The following is a 16,409-nucleotide window of genomic DNA, read 5'->3' as shown; positions in this document are numbered from 1 at the left end:
TACCTGACTTAATAGTATTGCAAATAGTTCTGTTTCTCTCTTAAATCATGAAAAGAAATAATATATTCAGCTAATGAAAAGACATACTGAACAACAATTGTCACATTAAATTTATTAACAATTCTTAGCCTCAAAAATGTTATTTCTTAAAGGTGGTATACATTCTTAAATGCCTAATGAAAATCAGTAAAAATATAAAAACAAGACAAAACAGGAAAACCAGGTAAGTGTATTGAAATAGTAATGGGATAGCCAGGTAAAGCTGTTCAATGTCTTATGTTCCACATGTGCTACCTTGCACGACAGATGCCCACATGAAGGCAGTTCCCTGGTGGAGGAGCAGCTGCCCCAGCCCAGGGTACCATAAGCAACTACAAGATTCCCAACTTACCATCTTCCTTTTCCTTTCTGCAATCTGTTCCTCAGATTCCATTTCTACTTCATTGCTAATAGGAGTTTTTTCTTCCATATCATCAATAAAATCTGGTTCCTGAAAAATGGAAATTATTACCTCATCTATAAACTGGGAGCTATGCTGTGCCTTTTGACTAAAATTGTGAAATAAGCCCACCAAAATCTGAATTTCTAAACCAAGTTTTCAAATTCATACTAGTGAATAATTTTGTTTTCTGGAGCTCCAGTCAAATATAGTAGTGTGGCCGAAACAAATTTTCACCAAAACCTGCTGATATGAAATCTCCAATGTTTTTTAAGTTAATACTTAAGATGGACAGACACAAGGCATAGTGGCACACACCTTTAGCCATGTACTCTGGAGGCAGACGGAGACAGCTCTGAATTCAGGACTAGCCTGGTCAGTAATGAGGAGTTCCAAGCCACTCAGTGAGACACTGTCCCAAATCAACTACAAAATACAATCTAGAATGTTGTTTATGACCTAGTCTTAGGAAAATGTCCAATTTCTGTAAAGATCTGTCAACATGACTGCTTCCTAATAACGTGGCATAGATTGTAGGAGTCAGTCCGTGTATGTCTGTGTGTAAGCAGCAGAACAGGACTAGAGCTGGAGCACTAGCAGAGAACTTGCCAAGGGTATGTTAGCCCCTGTTGCAAACCCTGCACTGGGAAAAAATAAACTGTTAAATAACTGTATGCTTTAAAAAGGTTTAAATACAGTATTTCCCTCTCTCAAATGCTTCTGTGAGAAACAGGATGTCAGTACCTGGTTGTTTGACACTGACAGCCTCAATGGAGAAAGCTTTCTCTGTTTTGTTTCTGGACTCCTTATTTTGTTGTTTGTTCCTTCACAGTCCAAAGTAATATTCTGATTTTGTATGTCTTTTTCTTTTGAAGTATCTTTCTCTTTTTTTCCTTTTTTCCTTCTGGTCTCATAACCACTATTGATGTTTTCTGTGGATTCTGAGCTTCGCTTGAGAACAGGGCACTCTGGATTTTCCTTGAGGCATGCACAGTCCACCTTGTATTTGCTGAAATGATAACCAGGTAAATATTAATATATAAAACGAAGACTGAAACGTCCATAATCTCTTTTAGGCTGTAACACCATGAAATTTATAAGCCTTAACACCTTAATAATTTGAATTTCTGGTATCACAAAATAAATGTTTTCTTATAAAAACAAAGTATTAGAGACTGGTTTTGTTGTTCCATTGTGGGGATTGAACCAGCACTTCAGATATGCTCGGCAAGTACTCTCCTGAGTTGTAGCTCCACCCTTGAGAGGTTGATGTTTTGAACAGTCTTTTAAAGTAAAATGACTCTATAGCTTATACAAGATAACATAGTAAGGCAAAAACCCATCCTTACTGGGTCTGAAAGTGTTATGCTGACTATAAATTTGACTTCAATTAAAAAATGCTAGCTATGATAAGTACGAGATCTTACCTAGTTCACATTACCCTTCAAGAATGATTTTTTTTTTCCTTGTTTTTTCTGAGAAAGGGTTTCTCTGTGCAGCCCTAGCTGTCCTGGCACTCACTCTGTAGACCAGGCTGGCCTCGAACTCAGAAATCCGCCTGCCTCTGCCTCCCAAGTGCTGGGATTAAAGGCATGCGCCACCAACGCCCGGCTCAAGAATGAGTTTAATAATAAGTTTTCCCTAAAATATACCTTGAAGAAAATGTATTGAGTCTTCTGTCTTTTAAACTACACTATTCCTCATCTTCTCCATAACTATTAGTATTCTCAATTTTACAGATGACCTTAAAGTTAGCTAACACTATTCTAGAGGCTTTCTTTTAGGATTATGCTTAGCTGCAAATATAATTATGTAATAATAATCAAGTGACCAAGCAAGTTATTTAACAAGCTGAAGTTTCCGTCCGTATTTCCTCCATGCTAGGAACTGCTATAAACATTACATATGTTAACTCCCAGAAGTTTTAACTATTATGTGAGTAGTGTTGTCAGTCTTGAGCTAAGGAACTAGAGAGATGCAGAAACAGCCGTAATGTTACAGTCATCATGAGTAATCAAGCCAGATATCAAGTCATACAGGTCAGTAAGAGTTTATACTATGGACTTCTATGGGATAACAATCTCCTAAAGCAGTGAGTGTAAACCATTATGTTAAATTTCCCCTTTCTGAAGCGTTAAGAAGTCGTTTAAGACAGCAAGAGAGGATAAGACAGCAGGTAAGCATTTTAAGAAGAGGCACCACACGTTAAACATACTCGTTCTTTCTTACTAATACACTTTCAAAAGAAATAGCCTGAGGCTGGAGAGCTTACTCAGTAGTTAAGATCACTCCCTGCTGTTGTAGAAAACATGAATCTGCATCCCTACAGAAGGGGCCCCTCACAACATTGCTCCACCTCCATGTGATGCAATGTTTCTGGCAGCTGCAGGAACCAGTACACGTGTGTCATACATGCACATAAATACATGTACAAATAAAAAGGAAAGGCCAAGTTTGATATGATAAATCTGAATCATAGAGATGCATACAGAAGGTAAAGGAACTGTACTTTAACTGATACGATAATACACACTTAAAAGATTAACTTCAGAAAGAATGTCTGTCACATGAAATGTATAGTATGTAAGAGAGATGGCTTAGAGGTTAAGAGCACTTGTTCATTCAGAGAACCCAAAATTGGTTTCTAGCACCCATAGTTGGATGGCTCCCAACCCAGCTCCAGCTACAACATTCTCTTCTGGCTTCCAGCATCCATACACATGTGATATACACTGTCCCCCACACATAAACAAAAATTAAAAAATAAATAAATAAATAAAATATAGTAGGCAATTAATTAAAATGTTTATAACCCATAAGACTTCAAAATACATAAGGAATTCAAGGAGAGTAAAAGTCTATGCATATGGTACACATCTGTAATTTCATCATTCAAGAGGCAAAGGCTGAAAGGACAGAGTTCTAGGACATCATAGGGAGTTGAGGCTAGCCTAAATCCTCCTCTTTACCCTTAAAAGACAGAATTACAGGCCTGTATCATCATGCCTGACTTTTTTCCTCAGTCCTGGGGATCATACCCAGGGCTCTACAAACACCAGACAAACACTCTAACCACTGAGCTCCATCTCCTATTTTATTTCTTAATTTGGAAAATAAGTACATGGATATTTGTGTTGTTTGTATTTCATATTATAGTCTGAAAAATATTTTTTACTGTATGATCTCCAACAAACCATTTCTACTATATTGTAAAGAAAATTTGGTGCAGTGTCTTTTGTTACTAAGAAAAAAAATTATGTATTAATCAAGTGACATAGGGGGTTGCTTAACAAGTTGAAGTGACTAACAACTTGAAGGAGAAGAGAGAAAAGGGAGAAAATCCTCACATAATAAAGTCAGTTTTGAAGATCTGTGTTTGAGCTACTAATCGGAAGGCATGAACACTGGCGTGTAAGTTTGGAAATAAGGGACAAGGGTAAAGGAAGACCTTGTAACAGCACACTTAACCCAGAGACTCCTGATGAAGTTATAACAATGTCTAAATTATTATGAAGACAGTAAACAACTTTGAAACAACATAAGCCATTCACAGGCTTGAACTTACCAATTCCCATAGTCAAAATCAAAGGCAATGGTAATTTCCGTCCCTTTTGGAATACTCTGTATAGAATAAATGTAGAGATGTATGGTCCCCTCTTCAATTTCATGCCTCACCTGTTAATTAGGAAAAGTAATTTTACATTTCTACAAACTACTTAGAACAACTTTATTTTGCAAGTGAGAAAATTATTCATTATTGTTGTTATGGTTTATTTTTGAGACAGTGTCTCACTATGTAGCCCTGGCTGGCCTAGAATTTATAGAGATCCACCTGCCTCTGCCTTCTGAGTGTTGGGATTAAAGGCTGTAGATTAGCATGACTGGCTTAAAAGTTTTTTCTAAAACCATTTTATAAACATGTCATAGAAAAGTCCCCTTCATCACAAGAGTTCCAGGTCAGTAGTTGTCACCTGAAGGTTTTCAGAGGTACACTGCCAACAGTTAACCCTACAGCCTACCTCTACCATCCATTCGCAATAGAACCAACAATGCATTCTCTTCTGAGCAGACATATTTTTTTACCTTTTCATCGTGTTTCAAATGGGAGGTTCTTGTGTGTGTGTGTGTGTGTGTGTGTGTGTGTGTGTGTGTGTGTGTGTGTGTGTGTGTGTGTGTGTGTGTGTGTGTGTGTGTGTGTGTGTGTGTGTGTGTGTGTGTGTGTGTGTGTGTGTGTGTGACACACAGAAAGCTGGGGGTGTAGTTTACTTGCCTAACATGTGTGAGGTCCTAGTTTAGTCTCCTGTACCACCCTCCCTTCCCACACACTAAATAAATATAAAAATAAAAAATAATATATCTGCTTTAGCTTTTAGCTAGGTCACAGAAGTTCATAAAATAACATATCTGACCTACAAACAGAGCTTCCGATATCAACAGAAATTCAATATCCCCTCTTCTAAGCAACATCACAGATTCATAGATATAGAAAGAAAAACAAAACAAAACAGGCCAGGTCTCATTCTGTAGCACTGGCTGGCCTAGCACTTCTTTGTTGTGAGGATCAGGCCAACCGTGAACTCTGAGTTCTGGCTGTGTCTGCCACACGAGAGATAAGAGGTGAGGGCATAACCAGACACAGCTTATGGATAGTAATTTTAGGATTAAAGATTGTCACCTAAATATTGACAACAGAAAAATTCTGGACAAAATGAAATACATCAATAGTTAAAGGTTGTTTAAAGGCAGGCAGACTCACGGACTGTGCGCTCCTGTTTCCCCTGAGGTGGCAATAAGCTTACTTACCTCTGCATTCGGTGTACAAGAACGCCTGATGAATCTAGCCTCATTCCCAAAAGTCCTCGCGTCAACACACATTTCAAGCCCATGGAACTTAGAGTAGAATAAAACAAAAGGGTATGGCCTACAAACAGAATATTATAAGGTTGTAGTATAGTAGGGCTTATTTTGTTGTAGAGTGCTTGCCTTGTGGGGACAGGATCCTCAATTCAGTCCCTAGTGTCACAAGACAAGCAAACCACAACAAAAACTTTTCTGTTATTCTTTTAGAGGCAAGTAAGTAAAAACACAACAGATTAAGAAATTTCTAAGACACAGAAATAAAGCAAGCATTTGATATGGGCACTCTGACTACAGAATACACTACTTTAAACAAATAAGACTTGTGTCTACCTCAAGTTGCTTAAGTCAAAAGCAATTAAGGTGGAAAATTTTTTTAAGTAAGTTTTTAAATCTATATTTTATGTGTATGGGTATTTTACCTATACATGTCTGCATACTATCTGTGTGCTTGGAACCCAGAGGAATCAGAGGAAGGCCATGGACTCCCCTGAAACTGGAGTTCTAGATGGTTGTAGGCCACTACCATGTGGGTACTGGAATCAAATACATGTCCTTTACAAGAGCAGCTAGTGCTCTGAACCGTTGACCTAGCTCTCCAGCCCCCTTTAGACAGAGATTAAAAAAACAAAACCAACAAAAAACTATTCCTTTTACATGCATTTGAAGTCCCATTTCCTGATGTGTTTAAAATTGATTTATACTAGATTTCAGATAAAATATGCTCTATAAGAGACATAGATCTTATGTATCTTTTGTGGCATAAGTAAATACTCAAATTAAAGACTAAGAATGCTTACTGTATTAAACAGCACAGACTTTTATTTCCCTAAAGATAGCAAGATATTTCTATACCTCTGAGAAGGATATTGATCACAAGATCAAATCAATTCTCCATAAGAATCCTACACTTCAGAAGAAGCCTCTAGCCGGGCGTGGTGGCGCACGCCTTTAATCCCAGCACTAGGGAGGCAGAGGCAGGTGGATTTCTGAGTTCGAGGCCAGCCTGGTCTACAGAGTGAGGTTCCAGGACAGCCAGGGCTACACAGAGAAACCCTGTCTCCAAAAACCAAAAATACAAAAACAAAACAACAAAAAAAACCTCTCTAAAACCATCCCAACATCAACAGAGCATAGTTAAAAGTGATGTGGTAGCACAGGGACATAACTAATCCTGTCTAATAAAGGGGAGTTTCAGTTTTAGCCACCAAATCCTTTTCAGGTTCTAGAAATTAGTAAGTGGGAAGCAACTTGGGTAGTGGGAGGCAAGGTTCTTGAAAATCTTAAAGAATGGAAATCCCTGACTGACACATTATATAGCTAAGCAGTCTTGCTTTTACTTGTTCAATGTGGCTTACTTTTAGTATTCAGCAATACAAGCAAGAGGCTTTGAAATAGATCTTTACATGTTGTCACACTACAAAAGTTATCGCTGGCATGTTAGCCATTCTATTCTTTAAAGCTCTGAAAGGATCGTGGGGAGGAGGAGGGGGAGAGGGGGAGGGGAGGGAATCACACAAGGCATCGTAGCCCAGTATTAAAACCTCAGAGATGGTCTAGGGATGGCTCAGCAGGTAAACATTTGCCATGCACATGTAAGGACCCTTATAGGAATTAGATCATCTACAAAGCTAGCTACACAGGACATGGTGTAATTCCAGTGGTTCTATATCAAGTTGTAGGGGCAGGCAGTCCCTGGAGGAGGCCAGCTAGCTTGGAGTGAACAACAAAGACAGTCCGTCTCAATAAGGTGGAAGGTTAGGGCTGCGGTTGCCCTCTGACCTTCACACAGATGCCATGGAATAAACATTCCCCCAGATGCACATAGACATCCTGTGTATATGTGCATGCATACACACACACACATTCCTTTTGTTGGGGTTGGTGACTCATATCTGTAAATGCAGTATTTGGGAGGCCAAAGCAGTAAGAATGAAAAGTTCCAGGCCAACCTGGGTTATAAAATGAAAACATCTAAAAAAAAAAGCCCCGAATTTTTAACTCTCAAAAACCAACATGAAAAAAATGAATATACCTTTTAAAGAAATATCCATTTGCTTCAAACTGTTCTCTCAGCATAAACTTCCCTCTATATTCGATGATAAGTGCATCAGGAGGCAAGTCTTTGGCAGATTTCAGAATTTTTTTATTCTTCTGTATATGGCTCTAGAATCAGTAAATGTGTAAGTTAAATCAGTTATTCAGTCTAACTAAAGATGTACATAATACAGAGGCAGTTCCCTAAGGCTTTGACAAGTGATACACACCTCTACAGGAGGTCTGAAGAGTGAGTTGTTGGTACTCAATTCTGATTTATTCATGTCTTTGCTGTCATTCCCACTACCGAGTCTTTGAGCTAGTCTTTGTGCCTCTCTCTGAACACCTTCACTATATTGGTTATTATTTGCTTCTTCGTAACGATCCATCCATGCTTTGATTTTTGTTTCCCAAACAAAATTTGAACCATCAGATGAAGGATCAATTTCTGGTGCTGAACCCTAAAAAAAAAAAAAAAAAAAAAAACCGAAGGAAAATAGGATTACTATTTGAATTTAAGCACAAGCGCACATGCACACACACAAATAATTTATAAAAGAGGATATAAAGCTATAGTAATTGCCTATCTAAGCTGAACAAATTAAAAGGTCATAAATGGGCCTGTTAAAATCATATGCTACACATCAGGGAAGTAAGTTGGAAATTGATAAAGGCTAAGTGACATTGAAATAGCAAAACTCCAAGTGTCATTGTCACTATGGTAGCCAATTTAAGGACATCAAATTAAACACTTAAAATTTGGATCAATCTCAGCTAGTGTTCAAAACAAAACAAAAACAACAACGAAAAAACACAGCTAGCATGTGAAATTTCTGATTCTCCAGACTATCAATATCTACTTCATAGCTGCAAACCTGTTCATTTTAACTTCAATACATCTGTATGTGCTCCTAAAACATTGAGCCATCTCTCTATTTGTAAACCGAGTCTGTCTGGTAGGGCAGGCCTGCAAACTCCAGCTATTAAGGATACTGAGAGAAGAGGATTAAGTTCAAGTTCAAGGCACAGTGAGGTCAAAGTCAACTGTGGACAACATAGTGAGACCCTGTCCCAAAAATAACAAGTGAAAAGAGGGTGAGCATACAGCTCAGTGGTCAGTGTTTCACTAGCATGCACAAAGACTGAGGTTCAGTGTCCAGTACTGGGGAAAAATGGGTTTGGGGGTGTCCCCGGAAGAACATTACTAAAATGTACCATAGAAATATAACCTTTACCAGTTACATTCTACAATGAACAATACACTGTAATAAGCTAATCAACTACTAGATTGTTATTTTATGTGAAATTGGGATGGAGCTCACTAGTAGAACACGTAGTATGTAAAAGGCCTTAACTCAAATGACCAGTAGTACAAAAAAAGTATTAGAATATGTTGAATGGATGTCTTATGTATATACATATTTCATTATCAATCAGTTACTAAACAAAGAAAAGATTTTGTGAGCTGCAACATTATATACTAAAGGAATATATTCAGTTTTTAAAGTATCTGTGTGCCTGCAATAAAATACTAATAACTTGATCATATATACATATATAATATATATCTAATACAGCTCTTTTATAGCTTTCTAGTCTTATAAATTTTATTCAAGAATTACTGGAGTTGTAATGCTTTCAAGCTCAAAGGGCTGTTATTTAAGACTGACAATGTTTCTATCTTTCCAGTGTCACTTTTTGGATAATAGAGGTAACTTTCTCGGTAAACCCTATGTCTATGGGAAAAGTAGGCATGAAGAGCCTTGCTTCTGATGGGCATTTGAGCATCCAAAACCTTGAGATGTCTGCTAACTACTTCAAGGTTCACATGGCCAGTCTGTATTAACAGTAGGAGAGATTATGGTGGTTTATAATCAACTGTTGGGCTTGACTAACTCAGAATTCCAATTGTACAATTTTCAATGTGCCTCTGGGTTAATGTGTAGCATATACTAATACATTTTAGTAGTATCGGAAACATGCAATACAGTGACAAATGGAATTCCAATTACTCCAACTGTAATATTTAAATTTATATATCTCCCTCTTTTTGTTAATATTGTAACAACATCAATAAATTGATTTGACTTATTAATCCACTTAGAACTATAAGGGTTTACTTGTTTTAAAAGCAGTGAATTACGAAACAACACAGCATATAAAGACTAATGTAAACAAGCGGCTGCTCTAAAGCTCTTGATTTAGTGCTAGTTAATAATAACGCCTTAATTTAATATATTTACCTTAACCCTTGATGATTTCCTAGATCCTTCACGAAAGGCCTAAAATAAGCATGGAACTGAATTAGTTTTTTGGTTTTTTTGGTTTTTTCCAACTTGGATATAAATAGCAAGAATCAACTGTTCATTAAAGCATTCTGCTGAAGTGAAATAATCTGGCAATAACAATAGAGCTAGAACAAGGGGGAATGTGAAGTGAATAGAGTTACACCAAAAGTCTACTACAAATATAATTTTAACTATATAGAACAATAAAGTATGTATAAAATAGTGCTAAGATAAAAACTTCCAAATAGTCTAATAATATGTGATAAATGTTATAATCACCAAATTGCAGGTATTAATTATATAGGTGAAATGAATTGCTATGCTACAAGAGAGTGGAGACTTGGACTAAATTTGAAATAACAAAAAGATTAAAGAAATACTAATATTTTTTTCAACAGAAAACTCAATAGAGCTATTGAGAATAAGTTTGATTACCAAAGACTAAATATGTTTACAGATTTCAGCGCCTAAGTATTATTGTATTGTTTATGCTGCTGAGACAGACAGGCAGGCAGGCAGGCAGACACACACACACTATCAAGGTAGATAAGACAAGTTTGGTGTGGAAGGAAACACAAAGAAAAATGCTATTTGATATACATAGTAGTAGAACCTTTAATCTCAGGACTAAGGCAGAGGCAGATGGATCTCAGTGAATTCCAGGCCAGCCAAGACCACACAATAAGATTCTGTCTCAGAAACAAAACAACAAAAAGAGTGAGGATTTGAAATTAGGTGGGATGTCCCAGGATCTTCTCATTAGCTTACTTAACCACTAGCTTAAATTCCAAGGCGCTATGGTTTGTTGGGGAATAGTTACTTCTCTGTTGACTCTTTGGAAAAGGAAAATGGAACAAGTTGAGCATCACTTACCCACAATACTTGAGCCTAGCAGTCTTTCAGACTGCTTTTCTATTGACAGATTTTAGATAAAACTATAATTCGAAAATCATAATTCAAAATCCAGAATGCTCTAATTTCTAAAACTTTCTAACAACTCTTTCAGATTTTTAATATGAGGACACTGAAAACTAATCTGTGCTGTCACTAAGTCACTAAACTCTTCTTTGTAAGGCAGTCTCAGTGAATGTCTTTTATGTGTGTCAATGTTAACACATCATATCCAACCCGAAGTACTAAAATGCTAACAATACCTTATTTAGACTTTATAAATATTCTAAAACAGTTATCTCGTCAAAAATTTATGATGAATTCAATTCATTTTCAACAACTGAGTAAAGAATATGCTTAGTACAAAGTAAAACTAAATTCTTTTGCTATATATTTATATTGGACATTGACCCCCATATTAAAAACTAACACACAGTGAGGAGTTTTATGCCCTGTCCTTGGATTTTTTTAACTCTATAATTGCTGTCAAGTACTGATGACAATGTCTGGGGAATTACTATTTATATTATATAGCAATATTCTAAGATAAATGATACAATCAAGACCCAGGTTTATTCATATTCAATACTCACTTGTCATTTCACTCAAAGAATACATTCAATCTATGCTTTATTAAACCAAACTGTGTAAAATAAATATGCCAGGATCAAATTTCTAAATAACTTTTATATAATAACAAAGCTATCATCTCACAAAGCACAGTACCCAACAGACTCAGCTCCATAACCTATCAGTGAATTGCTGTCCTGTAAACAAAAGTTAGATACTACAGCTACAGGGAAAGCCGTGCTCTCTCTCTGTGAGCACCACAGAGATGAGAAAAGCATGAGGCGGGACTGAGCACTGAGACCCCAGGCTCGAGGCCACTGCCAGGCTGCATCTGTATTTGCTAGAGACAAGCAACACTCCTGTCAGCTCAGTGTACAAGAAAACAAGACGCAAGACTGTTTTAAAGGCAAACTACACAGTGTGGTTGGGATGTGGAGACAAACTGTTGGTGAGTGTAGGAGGAGCCGACTGTCTAGACTGATAAATACACTTCGATTCTTCAGTAATAACAGACTCAATATGAAAAGTCTTTTTACCTATGGGAAAGATATTTTCACATTAAGTAACAGAGACACGTTATTAGAGCTGCATTACTAAGCTCTTTTGTCCTTATGGTATGATTACAGAGTATACACACACAGGTTTATGAGATCTTGTCTAACCCACACACCTATGGCATAGATCCTGACTAAAACCCTATAGATTATGCTCCTGTAGGCAACTGTAACCTAATGATGTTTACATGACAGTAATAATAAATGGTGTATGTTTCTCTATCAAAACATAGAAAAATACCTTCACTTTACAATCTGATAGAACTCTTCACTTGCCATCATTGAGAATTTGTTATTAACAAATTAAGGAAACATAGTCTATAAACTGTTGCCTGCCATTAGATCTTTGGGATTCTATATCAAATAAAATCTAAAAGAAAAATAAGAAATTCAGTAACTATGAAGCCTTTATTAAAAGTGAATATTATTCAAAGTTACAGTTGTAAGTAATCACTATATGTTTCCGTACCCAGTAAATTATTAAATATAAGGCTGTTCTTTCTGTTCTCAATCTGCTCTGCTTCACTTAAGCACTTATAGTGTCTGTCAGTCATCTGTTAGAACAGTGATTCCAAAGCAATGAGCAATGTCTCCTGTAGTCTATGCCAGTCTTTAAATGCATTGCAATTTTTAAATAAGATTGCTTAACATTTTAAAATACAAATGTGCTACATCTTTCCATACATTTAGCTGCTCTCCCTGGCCTCCCTGTAGTCATGGCTTGCCTGTAACTCAGCTTCCTCATTTAGCTTTTATCTACTCATCTGAAATAAAAGGCAAAAACGTACTTTTTTACATTTTGAAAAGTTTTGTTCTTTCTCCCCGCTTTTTTTCCTTCTTTTATCAGTAACCTTGGGAACTCTGGAAGCAGTTAAAGTGATTGAAGTTGGAGTATGCTGAAATGCAGTATATAATTCCACAGGAACTTCATCACCACTTTCAGTTGCACTGGTATCACCATCTTTAATGAAAAACAAAGTCAGAGCACTTTAATACTTGTATTTCTTTTCTTTTCTTTTTTTTTTTTTTTTAAGATTTATTATTATATTTAAGTACACTGTAGCTGTCTTCAGAACCACCAGAAGAGGATGTCAGATCTCATCATGGGTGGTTGTGAGCCACCATGTGGTTGCTGTAATTTGAACTCCGGACCTTCGGGAGAGCAGACAGTGCTCTTACCCGCTGAGCCATCTCACCAGCCCCTAATACTTGTATTTCAAGCAGGATAAGAAAGCAACACTCCATCTGACAAAGGATTACTTCCTTGTTCCTAAAGAATAAATTCATTTTCTCACTTCAGACATTCACTGGAAAGATACACCAAAATGCAAACTAAATGCTTTTCTCACATACACATAATTCATAAAGGATGTCTGATGACACACTCGCGCTGGTCTGGGGAAACTAGTACACTTGATTAATGCAACTCAAATGTTCTAGGGTCACACTTATAAAAATTATATATTCACTGAAAATTTCATTCCATAGCACAAAAGCAAATTTATGCACTACTGTTTAATCAAAGGAAATTTTCACAACTACAAAACAAAACCACTGGAAAGAAACCAGTGTCCATCAAAGAGCAGGGCTGAATAAAACAATGATTATTCACAACTGGTTGTAAAGGTCATAACCCAAAATTAAAGGGTGGACAGCTGGGGCACAGTGGCATTTACTTTTAACCCCAGCACTTGGGAAGCAAAAGAATTGCACATGCGAGTATACTGTCAATCCCAGCACTCAGAGGCAGAGGCAGGAGGATCTTTGAATTCAGGGCCAACCTGATCTACAGAACAGAGTTCCAGAACAGCTAGAACTACAAAGAAAAATTCTGTCTCCAAAAAGGCAAAACAAAACCAAAAACAAACCCAACAAAAACCCAACATCCACTACCCTGGCGGGGGGGGGGGGGGGGGGGGGGGGGAGAATGAATGAGAATGATTATCACATGGTATAAGACAAGCCTGCATTGTGCACTACATAACCTATCAGACCAGCCTAGGCAAGGGAGCTCAGGCCAGGCCAACACGGGCTACATAGAAGACCCTATCTAAAAAAGCAACAACAAATTAAAAAACAAAAACAAAAACAAAAAACCTAAACATAAAAATTGCAGCATATACAAAATTGAAAAAATAGTATCCTAAAAATTAAAAAAATACTATCTTACATGGTAAATTAATGGATCATTCTTCCAACCAACATACTTTACTTTAAAGATTATCTACTACATGTGAGTACAAGAAGTGATTTTTGCTTTTTATTTACTTTATTCTAGTTATTATGTTTCTTAAAATATGAACATGCATATTCTATAATCAAAGATCTATACCTGAGATTATAATGAAGATATACAGTCAAAATGCATTAACAAGGCATTGGAGGCTGGAGAGAGAGAGCTCTGTGGTTAAGAGTACTAGCTGCTCTTCCAGAGGACTGGGGTTCGATTCCCAGCACACACATGGGACTCATAACTGTCCATAACTTCAGTTTTAGGGCATCCAATGCACCCTTTTCTGCTATCTGTGGGCACCAGGCACACATGCTACACAGACATACATGTAGGCAAATCACTCATGCACACACAAAAATTTTCTTTTAATTTTTTAAAATTAAAAAAAAATCAGGTGTTTTTATATCAAATTAAAAATATTCAGATCACTTACTTCCTAAATTACAGTAATTTGAATTGAAAACAGGTCTTTTTTACATACCTGACATATTTTCTCTTTTCCGGCGTTGCAGTAGCACTGCCCTCTCTTTGTCCAAACTCCTATGAAAACATTAACAAGTCACTCATCAAACTTCCATAAGCTTAGCTATGAAGATGAGTTACATGTGATCAATTTCATAATTTTTCTTTTATGTTCTTAGTGAAATTATATGCAGCATCCTTTGCCTGACAGATTATACAGGATTATACACACACACTGTAACAGTAGATACCAGTTAAGTTAATCCATTTCTTTCTATTACTATTAAGAGAATGTTTACCTAGGAAGTGAACACATTTTTCAAATTTGAATTTATATCAAAAAAAATCTTAAAACAAATCCACATTAGCAACTATAATTAAAGAACACAAATTGTTTAAAATAAATGTATGAAGTTAGTATGCCTTAAATTATTTCCATGATTTATTTATTTATACTGTTTATTTTTATATATGGACTCACTAAGTAGCCGGAATTGCTTCAAACTCTGACTCTGCTGCTCTGCTCTGGGATTACAGTTGTAAGCCACCACCCGCATTTCCACTCTTAATACCTAAGTACTTACGTATTTTCTGAGGGTGTATTCTAATTGAGAGATCTGCCTGCCTCTGCCTCCTGAAATTAAAGGTGTACTGGCATGTGCGCTCTTGCTTCCCAAGTGCTGGTATTAAAAGTAGGTGGCATTATGCCATAGCTTGCCACATTTTTTTTTTTTTGAATTAAGATCAGTATAACCAGTTTTAAATAATTCCTTCTAAATGACTTCCACTCTTAATAAGCACTGTCACACATGGTGGGAAGCAGAGCTAGGAGAATCTCTGTGAGTTTGAGGCCAGCCTGGTCTACATAAGGAAGTTCCAGACCAGCCAAGCCACACAGTGAGACCATATGTCAAGAAGGGGAGGTGAAGGAAGGGATGGGAAGAAGAAAGAAAGGAAGAAATTAACAAAGGAAGGAAAGAAGAAAAAGAATGAATGAAAGAAGGAAAGAAAGAAGCTAATTTTGTAGTGTGTAGAGAAACTGAATACACTAGATCCTCCTTATCCTTATAGGAACTAGTGGGGCTCTAGACCACAGTGTTTATAAAGTCAGCAAAGGATGTGCATTAATATGCACTAGCACCTGTGGATAGGCCATCAGCATAGCTCGCAGTAAGATGCTCTCAGCTGACTACCCTTTTAATTCACGGCTTGTTAGGTTTAACTAATTCTTCTGGAATTCATCAACAGACACTGTTCCATCAAAATTTCCTTGTCCAGGTAGACAAGTTGGAACACGGGTGTAATCCCTGCCCTTGGGAACTGCAGCAGAGAGATTCTGAGCTTCAAGTAGTCTTGGGCTATGTTAGGAACTCAGGGCTGACCTGTGTATGCTGCTCATACCCCACCTCAGAAAAACAAAAAATAATTAGGTAAAAATGTCTATCAGAAGACTAACAGTTACCATAAAGTAAAAAACTTTTATTCACAATAAGAAACTTCAAGTAAAACCATGGTGAGTTAGTATTTAAGATAGTATTTAAGTACTAATTAAATTGGCTAACTCCAAGTCTGTCAATTCTCTATTGAGAGGACTGAGAAAACAGGCTTGTTTATCCACTGTTGATTGCACTCAGATCTACACCACTCATTCTGGAGGGGGATTTAGCAATATTCGGCAAGCTTTTAGATGAGTATTATCATAAAAGACCAGAAACAAATGGTCACCAAAAACAACTAGAAGAATAAATCATTGAAGAGAGAAAGGAATCTGCATCCTACTCTGAAGCGCCATGTTTAAGATTAGAACGGAAATGCGGCAGTACTCTGCATCTAGTGCTTCAGCTTGCCTAAATAGGAAGAGAATGCACACAGGCCCGTGTCTGTATGTAAGAAAAGCAATGGAAGGAAAACTTACGGCTGAAAGGGGCTGCAGTGGAAAGGATAAGGCAGAATTTACACTTACTTGAATACTCCTTGGTATATATTTGACTTTAGTATGACAATTCTTTCTTACAATGAGCTGTGTAACTGAAAAAGTTAAATTTTTAAAAAGCAATATATATATTTTTTTTTTTTTT

General features: G+C 36.8%; 1 protein-coding gene across 4 annotated transcripts in view; it reads right to left on the bottom strand.

The window, feature by feature from the left end:
• Window positions 1-16,409, bottom strand: part of Kmt2e (lysine methyltransferase 2E) — a 68,173-nt gene that overhangs the window by 17,145 nt on the left and 34,619 nt on the right. For all 4 annotated transcript variants that reach the window (XM_029477081.1, XM_021161961.2, XM_029477082.1 and 1 more), the window contains 9 exons: window positions 14,351-14,409; window positions 12,425-12,597; window positions 9,577-9,615; window positions 7,564-7,794; window positions 7,332-7,462; window positions 5,243-5,360; window positions 4,005-4,114; window positions 1,184-1,448; window positions 392-490 (listed from right to left, as the gene is read on the bottom strand). In XM_029477081.1, coding sequence (XP_029332941.1) covers window positions 392-490; window positions 1,184-1,448; window positions 4,005-4,114; window positions 5,243-5,360; window positions 7,332-7,462; window positions 7,564-7,794; window positions 9,577-9,615; window positions 12,425-12,597; window positions 14,351-14,409 — 1,225 coding nt within the window. The remainder of the gene's footprint in view (window positions 1-391; window positions 491-1,183; window positions 1,449-4,004; window positions 4,115-5,242; window positions 5,361-7,331; window positions 7,463-7,563; window positions 7,795-9,576; window positions 9,616-12,424; window positions 12,598-14,350; window positions 14,410-16,409) is intronic.

This window comes from Mus caroli, chromosome 5 (assembly GCF_900094665.2).
Source record: "Mus caroli chromosome 5, CAROLI_EIJ_v1.1, whole genome shotgun sequence".
NCBI lineage: Eukaryota > Metazoa > Chordata > Mammalia > Rodentia > Muridae > Mus > Mus caroli.
Note: the sequence above shows the minus strand (reverse complement) of the source record. Positions and strands in the feature narration are given on the sequence as shown.